This window comes from Peromyscus maniculatus, chromosome 3, assembly GCF_049852395.1.
Source record: "Peromyscus maniculatus bairdii isolate BWxNUB_F1_BW_parent chromosome 3, HU_Pman_BW_mat_3.1, whole genome shotgun sequence".
In the NCBI taxonomy this organism is placed as follows: Eukaryota; Metazoa; Chordata; class Mammalia; order Rodentia; family Cricetidae; genus Peromyscus; species Peromyscus maniculatus.
The window spans coordinates 56,716,846-56,735,885 of NC_134854.1; the positions used below are offsets into that span (position 1 = coordinate 56,716,846).

At 45.3% G+C, this 19,040-nt stretch overlaps 1 protein-coding gene across 9 annotated transcripts; it reads right to left on the minus strand.

Moving 5' to 3' along the window:
- Positions 1-1,658: 1,658 nt before the first annotated feature.
- On the minus strand, positions 1,659-12,051 carry LOC102914479 (aldo-keto reductase family 1 member B7). Of its 9 annotated transcripts, none has more exons than XM_076566550.1 (12): positions 11,925-12,048; positions 11,607-11,699; positions 9,228-9,395; positions 8,207-8,323; positions 6,510-6,587; positions 6,072-6,225; positions 5,266-5,388; positions 4,900-5,006; positions 4,409-4,490; positions 3,892-3,975; positions 3,272-3,354; positions 1,659-1,995 (listed from the first exon to the last, which is right to left on the minus strand). In XM_076566550.1, exons 5-12 carry the CDS (start codon positions 6,578-6,580, stop codon positions 1,953-1,955), a joined length of 747 nt encoding a protein of 248 aa, XP_076422665.1. In that variant the 5' UTR covers positions 6,581-6,587; positions 8,207-8,323; positions 9,228-9,395; positions 11,607-11,699; positions 11,925-12,048; the 3' UTR covers positions 1,659-1,952. The 9 variants fall into 9 exon arrangements, 8 of the variants coding, with proteins under 8 accessions (XP_076422665.1, XP_076422666.1, XP_076422667.1 ...); XM_076566551.1 differs by having other exon boundaries at positions 11,607-11,702; positions 11,925-12,040; XM_076566552.1 differs by lacking the exon at positions 11,607-11,699 and adding an exon at positions 7,488-7,583 and having other exon boundaries at positions 7,827-8,323; positions 11,925-12,011.
- Between the last annotated feature and the right edge of the window lie 6,989 nt (positions 12,052-19,040).

Consider the following 19,040-nt stretch of genomic DNA (forward strand, 5'->3'; position numbering starts at 1 on the left):
TGCATAATGGGATGATTTGGCCACAGGCGTGGTTACCAGGTGTTTTGAAGGGTCTACACTTGGCTGTATGTTGTGCTTTGATCTTGAAAGGGGGAGGTCTTTTGCCTCACCCCTTGGCATTATATAAAAAGCCCTTTGGAATAAGCCTTGAGGTGACTGGGTATTGACCCAGGACATTCCCGAAGCTATCCTGTATCTCTGTCTTTCTCTGCGTCTCTGCTATATTTCTCATACTTCCTCATTCTTCTCTCCTCCCCCCAAGAACTCTTTGAAAGGTGGGAGCTGGACTCCCACAGGGCATTCGTAAGAATAAGCCTCTGTACAATTATTTGGGAGCTGGGTGGTGGGTCCCCCAGGGAGTAACGAGTAAAAACAACCAACTCTTCTAGGAGGCATGGGATGCCCTAACCCCAAAAGTGGTGTCAACTGGTAGGAATCAGAATCAACGTGGAGGCTTCAAGAAAGAGCTGGGATTGCGTGGACAGATATACTAATGCCTTTCTCTTTCTGCAGATTTTCAGCCTCTTAAGAGAACCTCACTGAGCAATCACACAAGAAGCCATCTGACTAGGATATTTGGATAGCAGGTGTCTGCCCATCCCCATGGGCCCTGGGGAAGAGCAGAGCAGGAAATTTATATGAGCATAGGGAGGGCCATGAGCAGCAGAGAATGAGGTGACTCAGTTGTCTTCAGTGGACACTGATTATGGGGAACAAGGATGAGGGCAGTATAGAGTGGTCCTCCACTGTCCAGACTACTACTTGGTTCTTTAATAAATTTCTTTTTAAAAAGCATTTGGACTAAATGTGGCAAAACGTTAGCATTATGTATTTTAATTATTTAATTTGTAAAATGGATGGCCAGTTGCTCATTGTGCTCTCTTGTGGACATTCCTAGATTATTGGAATAGTTTCTAAAAATGTTTTCTAGAAATGGTTTCTAAAAATAGTTCTCTATAGAAAGAAGGACATGTTCCAGATTAATGGCAATAGTAAATGTCCTATCCAGACGTCCCAATTCCCTGCCCCATTCCCAGAAATGTTATACTTTCAAGGAACGGTGGAATTGTGTGAATTTTAAGGGCTCTTACACCAACAGTATTGACCCTTTGTCAAGAGGCATTTCAAAGGCAGGATGAAAGAGCAACAAGAGGAGACAGTCAAGAAAGCCGTCGGGGAAGAGGAAAGTACTGGCCAGGGCATTGTTGTGTGATATTTTGTGTTCTGACAAATAAGGCTTGCTTGGAGTCAGAGGGTGGAGCCAGCCACAAGCCGACCAAAATTAACCATAGAGGTTTGGAGGACTGTGGACAGAGAGGAGGCAGGAAGTAGTAAGGCAGGGCTGAGAGAGGATTTCAGCCCTTCTGGACGGAGGAACGGAAGAGGTATGAGGCGACTGGTAGCTGCTCGCTGCTTCTCTGATCTTTCAGGTTCTTTCTCTGACTCCCATTTTTTTTTTATTGATAAAGATTAATTAGATTGATGCTTCAGGAGAAGGCTTGGGAAGAGGAGGGTCTCAAAGTGCCTTGAGCTCTCTCAGAGAGCTTCCTTTAAAACTTGCTTTAGCCCCTTATTTCCTGGGGCCCTCAGCAATATGAATGATGAAAAGTTGGACCCGATGAGTCCATCGTTCAAAAAGCACTTCTGAAGGTGTTGAAAATGTTTGTGACTATTGTTATTTTTATTATTTTATCTTTATAGCCTCAGGATTACCAGTATTCCTGGGGTTAGACAGACATTTGGCCAGATTAAATTAATGAAAACCATTGTCCTTTGCTGAGTCACATTTCTCTGTGACAGTCTGCTTCTAGTTGGGCATGAAAATTAGAATTGCCTTATCATGGCTGGCTTGGTGTGATATCTGGTAGGCTGGGCAAAAATAGTAGTCCTGAGGAGTGGATTTCACATCATCGAAGAGGGGCCACTGGGCAAGCTCATCAGGTAGTTCAGCTTCAATATTCCACGTGGAAAGGAAAGTCCTCAATATGACTTGCCCTGCAGCAACAAGCATGGAGAAGAAATTGTTCCGTAGAAGCAACAGGTATGATCTAAGAGGGAATAAGAACTCTGGCTGTCAAGGGGAACACTCCTCCACTGTTGGTGGGAATGTAAACTTGTACAACCACTGTGGAAATCAGTATGGCGGTTTCTCAGAAAATTAGGGATCGAACTACCTCAAGACCCAGCCATCCCACTCTTGGGCATATACCCAAGGAATGCTGATTCATACCATAAAGATACATGCTCAGCTATGTTCATAGCAGCACTATTTGTAATAGCCAGAACCTGGAAACAACTTAGATGCCCATCAATGGAAGAGTGGATGAAAAAAATGTGGTACATATACACAATGGAGTACTACTCAGCAGAGAAAAACAATGAAAGCATGAAATTTGCAGGCAAATGGATGGAACTAGAAAAAATCATCCTGAGTGAGGTAACCCAAACCCAGAAAGACAGTCATGGTATGTACTCACTCATAAGTGGATTCTAGATATAAAATAAAGAACAATCAGACCACAACCCATAGAACCATGGAGGCTATATATATAGCTTGGAGGTCCCTAGGACGACTGTGGCTTATAATAAATTTCAGTTTTACTCAATTATTGAAAAAAAATAGCCAAATGAATGGAAACACATGAACTATGAACCAAAGGCTGAGGGGCCCCCAGCTGGATCAGGCCCTCTGAATAGGTAAGACAGTTGATTGCCTTGATCAGTTTGGGAGGCAACTAGGCAGTGGGACCAAGTCCTGTGCTCACTGCATGAGTTGGCTGTTTGAAACCTGGAGCTTATGCAGGGACACTTGGCTCAGTCTGGGAGGAAGGGACTGGACCTGCCTGGACTGAGTCTACCAGTCGGGGGAGGATTTGCCCTGGATGAGGTGGGAATGGGGGGTGGGCTGGGGGTAAGGGGAGGGGGTGGGAGGGGGGAGAATAGGGGAACCTGTGGCTGATATGTAGAACTGAATGGAATTGTAAAATAAAATAAAATAAATTTTAAAAAAAGGAAAAAAAAAAGAACTCTGGCTCCCACAGAGGAGTGATAACTCCTTCCTGTGTGTGTAAGATTCAGAAAATGAGCATCAAATAACAATGTCTCTACTCCTGGTGATTCCCCAGGACTCAGACGTTCATTTTTCACAACTGCCAGAAAATAGTATTTGAAGCCATCCCTAATCCTACATTCCTTTTATTCCTTCCCACTTACCCTTTACAACCTTACAGAAAGGCCTGATCACCCTCATACTTAACCGGGTGCCACTTACGCACGCAGGACACAGGCCCTCCAGTTTCTGTTCAAGCTGAGAAGAGTGGCCATCTCCTCATCACTCAATTGGAAGTCAAAGACCTAGAAAGTTCCGAAAACATCCTTAGCAAGGGAAGTGTTGTTGGGATCTAAGGTTGTTTCTCCCATTATATACACAATGCATCCAAATTATTCTCTAAATTATGGCTGGATTATTTAGAAGTATTAGTATTACACAAGGAGGTATACACAGTGTGTGCAATGACTGAAATCCTTGAGGGGGTCTATCAGAGACATGGTTTTTTCAATCCATTCTATCCCCTTTGAAAAAGGGGTGAGTAGACCAAGACAGTCCACAGTTGACCAGGACAGTGTGTGGCCTGTGATCTAAGTGCTCAATTGTAAGCCAGAATCTTGGCTGTGGATAAAGCGCATGTGCTCAGACCTGACAGGCCTTTGCTAGTGCCTGCCACCAACCCATCCGTGGCCCACGTGTTCGCTGCAGCTCTGCTGAGGCCAGCTCCCTAGCCTAAGTGTCGATCAAGTAGCTACTTGGAAGGGAAGACACACTGGCCCTGAAGGAGTGGGATTAAAGCCCCACTCCCCTGAGGAATAGCAGATGTTCAGCCCACGTCTTACCTGAATGTTCTCCTGTATGCGGGAGGGTGTCACAGACTTGGGGATCACAGCCACATTCCTTTGGACATGGAACCGAATCAGGACCTGTGCACAAAGCGGGGACAGTAGGTATCCACTTACCTACAGGGAACCCTCCTAGTGCAATAAATAAGAAAATGCATCTGTGTTTCTCTGTGGCTTTAGCTATTATTAGAGACACTTGCCAGTCCTCGTCTTATATCAGGGGATGCTGGAAGCAGCACTGCAGTTTCCCCAGTTAGGAAGGAGGAGGGTAGCCTGTGGTCAGAGGGCTGAGACTGTGTCCAGTTAGCCATGTTCTTGAGGCTGAGCCTAGGGCTTGACCGGAAGATAATGAACAGAGGCAGCCTCTCTGATGCCAGTGGCACCACCAGGAGATGCCAACAGACTGGCATTTCTCATTTCTTCCCCTCAAACAGATTAAAAGAAAGCAATACAAACAAAACACACGACTTCAAGAACGGATTGCTAGATACAAGGGGGAAACACTCTATTTTACCTGGGCTGCAGTTTTCTTGTGCTTTGCAGCGATTTCTTTAATCTTGGGAATCTCCAGTACTACAGGGTCCTCTGGATTGGCACTAGAGGCAGAAAGATGGCTGGAGTGAAAACCACCATGGCTAGTACATGCCCATGAATATTACGGCCAGGACAAGGTTGAGTACAACAGTCTTCTCCTTCTGAGAGACAGGGGGGGAAAAAGGAGAGCTTTGTGTCTCTCCCAGAAGCCCAGCTATGGGACCAGGAGCTTTAGCAATTAGAAAGTGTGACCCAGCACTGCAAGATGGAAATGGCATATTCTCTGAGCATCAGCCAGGACTACTGTTGGGTTTTCCCAAACATTATTACAGCTGCATTCCCCCTTGTGTGGCCCAACACATTGCCAAGATAGACACATTTTTTTTTCCTGGTGCCTTAGAAATTATGAACCAATTATCAAACACTGTTTTAAGAGTGTTAAAAGAAAGAGCCACTGCTCTGAAGCCTTACTTAGGTCTGTTTGGGGAGCCCAGGGGGCTATAGGCCGTGACAGTGATGCCCTTGGAGCGGCAGTACTGGATCAGTTTCTCCTGAGTGAGGTATGGGTGACACTCGACCTGCAAGAGAAAACACCTGTCACTAGGGAAGTAGGTCGGGTTTCTGATTGGCTCAGAAGGACTTTTCTACAGGAGAAATAGCAAAGACCAAATGCAACCCACTGATAGATGTGCTACAGACCAGACCAGAGATCTGCCTCCCACCTCCCCGAGCATCCTGAACACAGACCTCAGAGATGAGACTCAGTAGATAGTATGGAAATTGCCTCCCAGTGTGGAAGCAGTCATAGAGCAGGACCCTTCACCAAAGAGAATTTACCTGGTTGGTCACTGGCTTATGTTTCAGTCCAGGCTTGTTCAGGAGCCTTTCAATCTGCACGTGGTTGAAGTTGGAGATGCCCAGGGCTTTCACCAGCCCCTGGTCCACCAGTTCCTCCATGCCCTATCACAGTAAGGAAGACCGTTTGATGGTTGTAGGAGGACACAGGGATGCTGGCTTGGCTTAGTCCTTGGATAGGAGGAATGGCTCCTGAATGGCAAGGTCCAGTGAAGCCCTAAAGGGGATTCCCATCTAGACTGTGGTGTCCCCATGGCTGGTTCCAGCGCTTCTAACCCTCCCCAGGACAGCTGTGACCCAGAAGGAAAAGTGAAGGTCTGGCCTCTCGTTATGATTTTACCGCCTTTGTTCACATTCCTTTTCCAGGCCCAATTTAAACTCTCCCTTGAAGGTCTCTCCCGGGATCAGACAATTCCTTCCTTCCCTCTCTGATTCTTATGCTATTTGAACTGTGAAGTAAGCTGAGGTAGCCTAGCACTGAGGCTGATGACAGAAACCTTGGCTCTTGAACTGGGCTGAAAGACTCTCAAGCAGGAAGCACATTGTATATGTTTATAGTCTAGCAACTACTGGACGGGAACTTACAATAAAAGAATTACAACTTTATGTTCAGTTTGTGGCTGGTGCTGTAGGGTTGGATAATTATTTTTGGGAAAGTTCAGAACGAGATCACTGTGGATAATAAAAAAATAAACCCCAACTCCTTGGGTTGATTTCATTTTGGGCTGGGCAGGTAGTCAGTAGGCTAGATTTCAGCCCTAGTTCAGCACCGAGGCAGGTACTCCTACCAGGGTCCACATATCTTCAAGGCCTTCCTCACAGCACAGCAAGCTGTGTTTGGCATCGGAGAGAGGAATTACGACAGCAGATGGGCCTAGGTGTAAGCTGATAATCACAGCCACGTTGGGGGTGAAGGCAAGAGGTTCACAATTCAAAGTCCACCTGGATGGCAGAGTAAGGTCAAAATCAGTCTGTGTGACTTAGAGACCAAAGTTAGTTTCCAGAAACTCACATAGGTGAAGTAGAGAACCTCCTTCCACAAGTGTTTTCTGACCTCCACAAGCACACCTTCCCCCAAATCAAAAAATGAGTAGAAGAGAGAGAGGCAACTTGTAAATCATAGTGGTAAAGTTAGACACGGGGCACTTGGGCATTTTCACGCCAGGGTGGAGTGTCCAGGGGGCCTGATGGAAGTTTTGAGCATAATTGGAGAAGCTGCAACGTACCTCCCAAGCATCCAAGAATGTGGATTTACCAGCAAGAAGGTTGCCTTTATCATCTGTTGGGAAAAGTCCATTTCCAGACTGTAAACGCAGAACAAAAAGCTCATTAGGACCTACATCTGGATGCCTGGCTCTGCGAAGTGAGGTTTGAGGACAGTGGCTTACCAGAGGGAAATGCCTACACAGCCATTCGTCACACTCTGGGGAACACACGTCAGACCGCAAACTTCAGTACAGTCTCTGTAGCGACCCACTGTGGAATGTGGACCCTATGTGTCCGACCCTCATGGACACTGTTTTACCATCTGCCCTAAATATGTTGTAAGAGCCGTTATTGTCACTATGGAAACTAACCCAACATACCTAAACCCATAGACACTTGAGGGGTATTTTGGCTTCAAGGTTAGTAGATAAAGGTTACATCAACGGGCATGGTTAACGGGGGAAGATACTAACTAGCGTCTGTCCTTGCAGCCTAAACCTGAAGTTTGGGATAGTATGCCATCATCACCAAAACTGGTCACATGTGCAGCAGAATGAGAATTCACATCACTTCAATTCCCCCCCCAACATTCACTTTTTTAAAAAGACTTGGTCGTTTTATTTTTTATTTATTTTTTATTTTTCTATTTTTTGGTTGTTTTTTGTTTTTATGTGAATGGTTATCTTGCCTGCATGTATGTCTGTGTAACCACATGCTTGTCAAGTGCCTGTGGAGGCAAGAAGAGGATGTCTGATCCTTTGGAACTGGAGTTGTAGACGGTTATGAACCTCCATGGGGATGCTAAAAATCAAACCTGCATCCTCTAGAAGTGCAACCAGTGTTCTTAACTGCAGAGCCATCTCCGAAGACCCTCCCCCACCCCTTTCCACCCTGAGGAGCAGGCAGGAGTGGGGTCCCAGACACAGACCTGTCGTTTTTCAGATTATATTATCTGTCAGCATTACTATATCTGGGTTTTGCTCCTGGGTGCTACTCACCAGTGCAGGGGTGCTATAAATGGCAGGAGGGTTGATCCTTGAAGTGTGTTATACAAGACTATCCCAAGAGAGTCGTACCCTCTCTGCCCAGGGGACCTGGGCAGGGAATGAATAGGAAGATGACAGGTCAGTTTGTAGTTTGTCTGAGCTGGCAAGAATCAGTTTCTCTCAGACCATATTGTAAGAGAACACAAACACGTGGTGCTCCCACATGCTGCCCTAGACTGTTTTTGTTGTGGAACAGTATTTTTGTACACTGTGAAGATGTGTTGCTCTCAGTGGTTTAATAAAGAGCTTAATAGCCAATAGGTAGGCAGGGAGAGGGTAGGCAGGACTTACAGACAGGGAGAGAGAGCTCAGAGATGAGGAAGAGCTCAGCCAGATGCAGAGAAAGCAGGACATGTAGAAGATGAGGAAACAAGCCATGAGTCAAGTGGCAGCATGTAAATTAATAAATATGGGTTAATTTAAGTTGTAAGAGCTGGTTGGTAACAAGCCTAAGCTATTGGCCAAGCATTTATAATTAATAGTAAGTCTCTGTGGTTATTTGGGAGTTGGCTGGTGGGACAGAAAGTCCCACTACATGCTTTATAGACCATTGGCTTTCTGCTATGCACAAAACTACTGATACAGCCCATCCCCCTCCCCCAGCTCAGGTGTAGCTGCTATTTTCTGGCATGTGCTCAGCAGCTAAGGATGAGGCAAAGAGCAGCTCAAACCTGGAATCCCTGTGGCCAGTGAATCAGATAGAGGTCCAGATAGTCCAGTTTCAGATCCGTGAGGGTTTTCTGAAAGGCTTTCTTCACCAGGCTTTTCTCAAAGAAGGTGGGCCACAGCTGCAGGTGACAAGGGAGTGGGGCCATTCATATATAATAGAGTTGGTTAAGAAAGGTAGCACAGTAGGTTACCAACACTCAGCAAGTCAAGGTCATGCATGCGTGTTCTTCCATACTCTTGGTGTCCTGTTTCATTTAGCACATTTGACCACTGATTAGAAGTTGAAATTCCTGTGTTATTCTCTTTCTTGGCTGTCAGCTCTCAGAGGGCAGAAATTGTGTCTGATCCTTAAAGTTCAAGTATCCTGATTTCCCTGGGAAAAGATGACCCTTTCAGTACTCTCTTTTCCCCAAGAACATCGGTCATACTGCTCCAGCAGTGGGCCTATCTGTCACACCAGTTACAATTTCCTGGGACAAGAGTGCTTTAGCATGCTATGTCCAGTCCAGGACCAAAACTCCTCAAATACCCAACACTCAACACCTCTGTTTTATAACAATTTATAATCCATACATTTTACTGATTTGAAATGAAAGGAGGGTCCTTCATGACAATAAATGATGCTCCCACCATCTCTAAAACACACACATCTGAGAACATCAAGGCCAGAGCCATTCAGACCACAGTGGTGTTAGGCAGTAAGGTTCAGGGGCCATACCAACCAGACCCCTCACTGCCACTTGGAGAGTTGATCCCACTGACTGAAAACAGGGAGGCCAAGAACACCAGGAGGTTCAGTGGAGTCATCTCTACTATAGGAGAACCAGTACAGTAAGGGACCAGCATCAGCATTTTCTTACTAGTACTGATTTGGTGTGGATGTACATCCAGAGATATGATGGAGGTGGGAGAAAGGGGCTGGGGGAATACAGCGGAGAGGAATGTCAGATAAAGCTCTTGATGCTTCCCATATCCAGATACTTCCACTTGCCTAGAAGTCATGTCCACCATGGGCCATTGTACCTTGCTGACAATGAAGAGGTCCGCCCGCTTCACAGCCTTCTCTTTGATCTTCTCTTGGATGGCTTCTCCCACTTCATTCTCATTCTGATAGACATAGGCACAGTCAATGTGGCGATATCCAGCATCAATGGCGGCCTTCACAGCTTCCTTGACTTGATCTAGGGGAGACTGAAAGGTAATAGAAGAGATCATTAGCAGCCATTCTCCCAAGTCCACCTCTAACAAGCTCCACATAGATCAGATTCTCAAAACCACAGCCTTACTTCAAGTACACGGAAGGTGGGGTGGCAGGGCTGGGAAAACCTACTTTGGAAAAGTCCTTAAAAGAATAGTGAATTGTTTTATTAATTTTTATAGTTAGCATAAAATATAATTGGCCTCATTTATTGGTCTTCTTTCATATGTGTTATTATAAACAATAAATTGATTTTGTGATTATCACCCATGCCCTGTCTTAGTCAAAAATGAGCTCTTCTCTCATCTAGACTGACCTGGAAGGGTCTCCAGTTGCTAGGAGTGACGGATGGCAACTTGCTGAAGGCTAAACTCAAATCTAAAGTGTCCCAGAGGAATTTTAAGTTACAGGCACTTAAACTACAGTCATGATGAGTTAATATGAACTCTACCATGGAACATTTGAGGCTGAGCAGATTGCAGTTTCTTTAAACCTTGACAGCAAAATAGCAGTCAAGACAGCCTGCCTGATGAGGTCCTTGTGCTCCTTGCTTGTCCCAACGAATGTAAAGATTATAGTATATCCCCTGTCACTTAGTAAGGCACTGGACAGGACTGCAGATCCATGCATAATCCATTATATAACCACTGTCTCAGGGGAAAAAACAATAGGAAACTATATAGCAATGGATTTTCATTTCTGCCAATGAGAAAAAGAAGCGAAACAAAACATTTGAAATACCATCTTCTGATCTCAACTAACCAAGCAGATATTGGATTAGGAAAATAAACACTTAAAATTCACCTCTCAGAACAAGCAAGATGATTCACAGGTAAAGGGGCTTGCTGCTTAGGATCTGAGTTCAATCCTCAGACTCACATGGTAGAAGGAGGGAACTGACTCATACAAATAATCCTTTTGAAGGCCACATCCACACCATGGCATAAAGATACTTGAGTGTGTATATGCACATGTTTGCATGCACACAACCACACTAACAAACAAATAAAACATGTAACAGAAAACAAGTTAAGCCAGGCATGGTAATACACGCTTTTAATCCCAGCAGTATAAAGGTAGAGGCAGGCTGATCTCTGTGATTTTTGTGGCCAGTCTGTTCTACATAACAAGTTCCATGCTAGCCATGGCTACACAGTGAGACCCTGCCTGAAGAAAAAAAAACCACCTCAAAACTCATCATTAACCATGTATCATAGTGCAAGCCTGAATCCCAGCATGAGGGAGACAAAGGCAGGAAGACAGTGAGGCTGAGGACGGCCTGGAACTCATCGTTGTCTGACTAAAAATAAAAGTAAAAATACCCTCAGACTCTGGGTGTGGTGGCCTATGCTTGTAATTTCAGGCTTTGGGGATGCAGAAGTGGAGGGGTGCTCAGGAGATTAAGGCCAGTCTCAGCCACTTACTAAGCTCTACAGCTGCCTGAGCTACATGAGCCTGTCTCAGACAAAAAGTAAAGCCACCTCTCACGACGTCTAGAAGTTCTTTATGTAGTCATCAAACGTAGAGAAGCATATACAGTAGAAACAACAGCTACACCATCATGGAGACAAGGAATTGCTGGCAGCCACTCCGAGGCACTGGGGGCCAGGCCCAAGCCTCACTCTCCTCACACACATTGATGAGCAGCACATGGTCCTCACCAACAGCCCCAGCTCCTCCTGAAAACGACTCCTTTACAGTCTCTACATCGCTGCTGGAATTCTGAAAGTTCGTCTCAGCTGATATTTCCAGGTGAGTAGATTCCCTGGAGTTCTGCAGGGGATTATTTACTGTTTTGATGGATGTGAAATTTCTGATTTGGAGCAATCTGCTTCACTAGGCACTGGGATGGGCCTTGGAACAACTTGCTAGGAGAGACGGACACAGCCAAAGTGGACCTGAGCTGACTCCCAGCCTGGGCTCTCTGTCATCTGGATACTGCTCAGACTTTAATGTGTGGGAACACATGGGGGTCCTTATAAAGTGCAGGTGCCAACTCAGTAGCCTGGGCGGGGGTCTGAGACTCTCCCTTTTCCCACAGGCTCCCAGGCCACTAGGACGCTCCAAATGGAGTCCTTCACCTTGGGCGGCAAGGGAAGCTGGGTCATTTTGGAGCTCAGTGGTCTGTCTTGAAATAACTCAGACAGAAATAAATACACAGTCCAACCCTGTAAACTGTAAAGTAATTCAGAGGAAAAGCTTACAAAAAGAGAAACTGCCTGGAGCCGGTTGTTTGCTGTTCACTGTCAAGGCCAGGGACAGCTGGGTACCTGATGCTGGTTTGGGAAGTTATCATCCTGCTGAGAAAAGCCAGTCTGAGCTCTGAGGCCTGAAGAAGTGCCCAAGCTGAAAGCAAATTGGGTCCTGGCTCCAGGGTTCCAACCCCACCCCCCATCCCCCCATCCCCCAACTCCCCCACTCCCCATCCCCCACCCCCCACCCCCGAGGCTGTGCAAACAAGAGGGATGCCAGGAAGCCCTTCTCACTTGAAAGAAGCAGTTGTTCAAAGACTGCACACCTACCTGCCAGGTGCCCAGGCCCACGATGGGCATCTTGGCTTTGGTACTGAGCTCCACAAAGGCGGCCATGGTTGCCGCAGAAACGGTTCTGAGAGAGAGCCGTTTTAGGTTGTGTCCTTGAGGAGGCAGGCTCTTCCTATAGGCAAGCAGCCACAGCCTAGGGGCGGGCATTGGAACCGGAAGTCCATTTCAGTGTTTTTGTGAGACTAATTAAACACTCCAGATTGCCAAGTCTCCCCGCTGCAGAAGGCAAAGGCTGCTGCTGGAGTGCCCACGCAGGTTTGCGGACATAAACAACACGAAGTGAAAGATGAATTAGTAAGTTTACTTAAGAAGGGCCATTGCTGTGAAAGTAGACATACTCTAGTGAACCTTGTGGATGTTCGAGAAGTTTTCAGCTAGAGAAAAAAAAAATTCAAAACCGAGGAGGCTTATCTCAGTCATTTTGATAGGTTAGCAGGGAGAGCCCACTGCTGTGAGACCGGCCATATCAGTTATTTCTGGAACCACCGTCCCTAGCCACAGTAGTAATTACAGGGGATGTCAGCGGGAGTTTAAACAGTCAGTTGGCTGATTCCTTGCAGAAAATTATTTATATGGATTTTTAGTAGCTTCTGTGCCAGGTGTGGCTCTGGAGGTACCTGTAATTTCATTTGTGCTCACACAACTGCTGTGAGATTGTGGGGGTGAACTGTTCTAAAAATAGAAATTACCCGCTAGTCATTTGGACGTGACCTTTTACTACTAAAATTCTCTCTCTCTCTCTCTCTCTCTCTCTCTCTCTCTCTCTCTCTCTCTCTCTCTCTCCTTCCCTACATCCCATCTTTTCTTTCCTATTTCATTCTTCTCTGCATTTCTTTCAGATTTGATGACTTGACCGGTTGTGTTCAGAATAAACTTCAAAAATTTTTGCACCTCCTTAATAAAAAACCCTTCATGATTTTAAAATGTTATATATACACAGTATGGAGACTATGAAAAGTAAAAATGCTTATAAATGTGGAAAAACTAGGTTTGTCAAACTGCTCAGGCTGGTGATGCCCAATACTGTTTTCCTCCATCTTACATATGTTTTTAATTATAACGCATATGTGAATGTGTCTATTTTTATATACAAGTATATTTCTAAAGTTAATACAAACAAACTTTCTCCGCATTTGTAAAAAGTCATTTTAAATTGCTTTTACACCAAACATTTTTTTTTTTTTTTGTGGTCTGATTGTTCTTTATTTTATATCTAGAATCCACCAATGAGTGAGTACATACCATAACTGTCTTTCTGGGTTTGGGTTACCTCACTCAGGATGATTTTTTCTAGTTCCATCCATTTGCCTGCAAATTTCATGCTTTCATTGTTTTTTTCTGCTGAGTAGTACTCCATTGTGTATATGTACCACATTTTTTTCATCCATTCTTCCGTTGATGGGCATCTAGGTTGTTTCCAGGTTCTGGCTATTACAAATAGTGCTGCTATGAACATAGCTGAGCATGTATCTTTATGGTATGAATCAGCATTCCTTGGGTATATGCCCAAGAGTGGGATGGCTGGGTCTTGAGGTAGTTCGATTCCTAATTTTCTGAGAAACCGCCATACTGATTTCCACAGTGGCTGTACAAGTTTACATTCCCACCAACAATGGAGGAGTGTTCCCTTTGCTCCACATCCTCTCCAACATTGATTGTCATTGTACACCAAACATTTTAATGGTTCTTGGAGGTTCAATTTTATGGAATTTATTTTCACTATACTTAGGTCTATAGTTGGTTTCCAGTTAGTTTCTACTGGAATATATTTCAAGGTAAACCATTGTAAACAAAGCATTGAAACATTTTTCTTGGGCTAGATCTTCAGAAGCTGGAATTTATTTCAGTTTATCATGTGAGATCTAGATCCTAATTAATCTTTTTTCCAAGTAGGGAATTCTCTCACTGTCATTTATAAAGTAACATAATCTCATTACTCTTGCTTATATTTCAATAATCATTCTAAAGAATTCTCAACTTTCACTTAATGGATGTATAAAACTAGTATTTGCTGATTATAAAAGGGAAAAAGAGGTACAAAATAGAAAGTATGTGAGAAAATAAAAATCCAAATCTCTAGTTTAGAGATGATTATTTCCAATAACATGGGGTTATGTCAGGGGATGCCCAGCTAAGTGTGGAATTCCCAGATCACAGGACGGCTGTACCTCATGTCTCAAAGTGAGCCTGGGAGAAAAACATCAAGACTAAGAAGTTCTGGAGCCTCACTCATTGACAGTACATCAGAGAGACAGACAACTATTCACTATAGATAACCAACAATACCCCAAACAGCAAATCTACCCAAGTGTAACACGGATAAACTAATGAGTTTATTGGGGTTACTCTCAGGAGTATGGGTGAGAGGTTACTCTCAGGAGTATGGGTGAGGGGTTACTCACAGGAGTATGGATGAGGGGTTACTCACAGGAGTATGGGTGAGAGGTTACTCACAAGAGTATGGGTGAGGGGTTACTCACAGGAGTATGAGTGAGGGGTTACTCACAGGAGTATGAGTGAGGGGTTACTCACAGGAGTATGGGTGAGGGGTTACTCACAGGAGTATGGGTGAGGGGTTACTCACAGGAGTATGGGTGAGGGGTTACTCACAGGAGTATGGGTGAGGGGTTATTTACAGGAACATCAGTAGCTTTAAGGCAGCTGCATCACTCAAAAGCCCGTCTCAGCTTGGGTAACAACTCACAAAAACTGCATCCCTAGAACTTTGTGTGTGATTTGAAGTCAGTTTGACAGTTCAGAGTCTCCTTGAAGCTGGCCAAAGGAGAGTCTCTCCCCGGCAGGCTGGTCCACAAGCTCCCTTCTCAGTGATGATGGTTTACTGTTTCCATAACCTTGGGGAGGGCCCTTATGATTGTTTCCACTTCCCCAGTTATGTGAAATCTTCTACTTCCTGAGTCTCTCTGTCTCTCTCCTCCCTCCTGGAAGGGATGCTTTAATTAGGAGGAAATGGCCACAAAACTAAAGGTATCTTCAGAGTGCTCATTTTAAGTTACTTGTCACCTTCAGGTAAGATGGAGTCACTGGTCAGACTGTGTGGCTAGAGATTTCACAGTGACATGGATATCCTCAGGTTGTCTGCATACAGAGCTCACCACAGCTGAGACTAGAAACAGGTCAAGGGAAGTCAAGCTTCAAAGAGAAGACACAGCCAAGCCCCACCTCACACTGGGACATTGTACACATGCTCCCCCACACCTCCTGAAATCCCATTGACACTTGGAGATAGAAAATCCTACATGCAGCAGATTTTAATCTAGAAGTCAATGGGAGACAAAAGGAAATACAAAAGGCAAAGAACTAAGTTGAGGAAGCCACAGTTGTATCAAAGATGCTGCACACTGCCTCATCTTGGCTCTCATAATAGCCTACAGAGTTGTAAGTCAAGAGCCATAACCTCTGGCTACTAACGGCCTCAATAGCATCTACTTCAATAGCTGATCTGATGGACTATGTCTCTGAACTTGACACATCTCTAGCCTCCAACTGAATGGGATAAGTGGCCTGGGACCCTTTAAGGGGGCATCTCTTGGGTTCCAGGCTTGTCTTCCTCACCCCCCACCCCTGCCATGCTCCCCCACAACTGTTACAAACTACTTACTGCTCAGCTGGATACCCTTGGCAGGACCAATCAGGGAGAAAAGGAGGGCAGAAATCTGGAAGGGGGAAGGACTTGGAAGCCCACAGGCCATCCAATGCAGAGCCCCTGGCAGATTGCCAGCCCTGGAAGCCTCCCCAGTTCCTTAGTGAGAACAAAGTGTGTCATTCTGTTCTTTGTTGCTCTGTGTGTGGCTGGTCCTTCTTCTGCGTATCTCTAAATGTCACTTTGAGGCAATGACTGCTTTTGCCTTCTTTGCATCTTAGGCCATCTTGATCGCCAACTGTCACTTCACTCTGAAGGACAGCCATTCCTGCATGCCCTGCATCCGCTGTCCTCTTCTTTTTCAGTGTCCTTTCGCTTCCCAGTGGCATTCGCTTTCTCTCTGTGGGTCTGTTGAGGGATACTCACACACTGTGTGAAGGTGCATTGCTGTGATTGTAATGAAGAGCAGAATGGCCAATAGCTGGGCAGGAGGCATAAGCAGGACTTCCAGGCAGAGAGAGGAAGGAGGAGGAGGAGGCACTCTAGACAGACTCAAGGAAACGCGGAGGAAGCAAGATGGGTGGTACATGACAGAATGTAGATTAAGAAACGGATTCATTTAAGTTATAAGAGCTAAAACAAGCCCAAGCTAAGGCTGAGCTTTTGTAATTAATAAGAAGTTTCCATGCTGTTATTTGGGAGCTGCCTGGTGAGACACAGAAAGACTCACTAGACAGGTCTTCTTTAGGAGATAAAATTCTTTGTCCTTCCCATAAAACCAATTTAATAGTAGTCTAGCCCAACACCCTCCATCCCAAGCCCCCTGTAACATTGGCAGCAGATAACCCAGGATAGACCCCTCCCCACTGGGGTTTGAAGAACATTGCTTAAGGTCCATATAACTAATTGAACATCTTGATGGAGGATGACTGTGATTGTCTGGTGCCCCCAAACAACCTGGTAGATTCAAGAGGACATCCTGGCCACTATTGGCATAGCCAACTCCCTCAGTCGCCAATACCCGCCCTTTATTTTCTTAGCAGATTAGGAACAATAGAGGGCCTAATCTTTGGAGGGAACAAATGGATTTGATCTCATACAGCTAAATGGAAATCACTCCCTGTAATAGGGATAATCAGGGAGGGTTTATACTGCCACTCCCAAGCTAAGTGGCATTACTGCCATCCTCCAGGAAATATGCACCCATGGCAGAGAAAGAGCTTTTATTCTAGCCCTAAAATGCCCAATCAACCTTTTCATCTCTGTTTTAGGATTTCTATTGCTGTGAAGAGACACCATGACCATGGCAACCCTTATAAAGGAAAACATTTAATTAGGATGGCTTACATTTTCATAGGTTTAGTTCATTATCATCATGGCCAGGAGTATGGCAGCTGAGAGTATGGCAATGTGGAGGCAGACACAGTGCTGGAGAATGCTGATAAGTATTTTGTATCCCCAGTTGTGGGTCCACCTATGCAATAAGCCAAATCAAGCCAAATTAATAAGATCAGGTTTAATCTGAGTAAAGCATTCCCTGGTGATCTTGAGGGAAGAAGAGAAATCACGTGGCAAGTCTATGGACCAGAGCTTAAATACCCTGTAGGCATGCTCTTGAGGAGCTTTGGGGGAGGAGCTGCCACTTTATGGGGGGCAGGATTTGGAGAGGAAGAAGTGGGCTGAGGTGGAGATTCCCAGCTAAACAAATTCTAAACAATTCTACATCTTGATCCAAAGGCAACAGGGAGTGAACTCAGACACTGGTGGTATCTTGAGCATAGGAGACCTCAAAGCCTGACCTCACAGTGACACACTTCCTCCAGCAAGGCCACACCTCCTAATATTGCCACTCCATTTGGGGGCTATTTCCTTTCAAACCACCATAGTATACATGATGTTTAGCCAACTTTCTCTGTGGGTAAGGTCCATGAAAGATGTACATTCTTCCATCAAACATCTAGTGCCCCATTTGGATTCTCCCAACAGCCCTTTCTGCTATCCCCTTTTCTCTTGGCTCAGACTACATCACTAGTGTCCCATTTCCCGAGGCTTTTCCATCTTAGCTACCACTTGACCACTTGGCTACCACCAGACTTACTCCTTTTCAACACAACCAAGGCAAAGATGCAGAGGAGCTAGTTGATGGTGGCACACACACCTTTAATCCCAGCACTCAGAAGGCAGAGGCAGGCATATCTCTGTGACTGCAAGGCCAATCTGGTCTACAGAGTGGGTTCTAGGACAGCCAGGGCTACACAGAGAAACTGTGTCTGGAGAAAACAAAGCAAACAAACAAACAAAAGATGCAGAGAGCTGATAGAGTCCTGGCAGATATTCACCAGAGCCCGCCTGGACCCATCATGTTTGATGGTCTCTAGAAATATGGGCATTTTCTTTCCCAACTGGACATTTCAGGGACCAAAGAAAACTTGCCTCAATCTTCCTCCAGACAGATTCCTACTGACTTAGGGTCTCAGTATCTAGCCCTAGCTCTCTTGGAACAAAGTATGTAGACCAGGCTGGCTTCAAACTCTCCGAGATCTGCCTGCCTCTGCCTTCCAAGTGCTGGGAATAAAGGTGTGCACCACCATGCCCAGCTTTAATCTTTTGTTTTAAGCAGCAATGCTACAAGAGATATTAGACCGTAAGAGGAACTGCTGGGGACCAGGTACTTGGGGTAGAAAGGGGTAGAAAGGGGAGGAAAGTGGGTGGTGTTCGGAGTGGAGGTATGGGTAGGAGGGGAGTCCCTGCTAAATCTGGTGTCTCTTCAGGACAGACCAAACCAACTGCTGCCTGCTACAGGCTCGAACTTCCCCTCCAGATAGTGCAGGGTAGACCATGGGGAAAGGGCAAGCTCCACCTAAGACTTCTCCATCTTTCCTCCTCTGTCTCTTCGCAGATGGGATAAACTGATTCCAAGATTTTTCCAAGATCTCCACTCAGCTGCCTCCTGAAACACTGGGCAGCATAGGGCCCCCAAACTTAAAGTGACGAGTCAATCAAGATAATGAGAAAAGCTGCCCCCCCCCCCGTCTAAATTATAACACCACATTCCAACTGCAAAAAGAAAGGAAAATGATCAGAGGTAAATTGTGTATAATCTGTCTCTTGGATTACCCCGAGTTAACCAGGATAGGCAAATAGAACAATGAGACCCAGTTATGCTAGGCCTTGTATACTGAATGAGTCTTTCTTGTTTAGAAACCAAAGATCTTTCCCACCACACCCCTACCACTGTTTTTTGTTTGTTTGTTTGTTTTTTGTAACCTCTGATTCCCCTCCTCTTATTCCTGAAGACCCCACTCTATACCCCACCTTACCTTCTTTGAAGACATGTTCTTTATATCCTGAGGACTCTCTAAGGTGCTAAACCAGAGCCTTCTAGATCCCATTTAGAGGAACAAAGGATACTCGGTCTGCAGGGGTAGACTTAGCCTCTTATACAACCAGATCTCTTTATAGGAAGGAGCGCACTTAGTAAGCTTCCTTGGGTT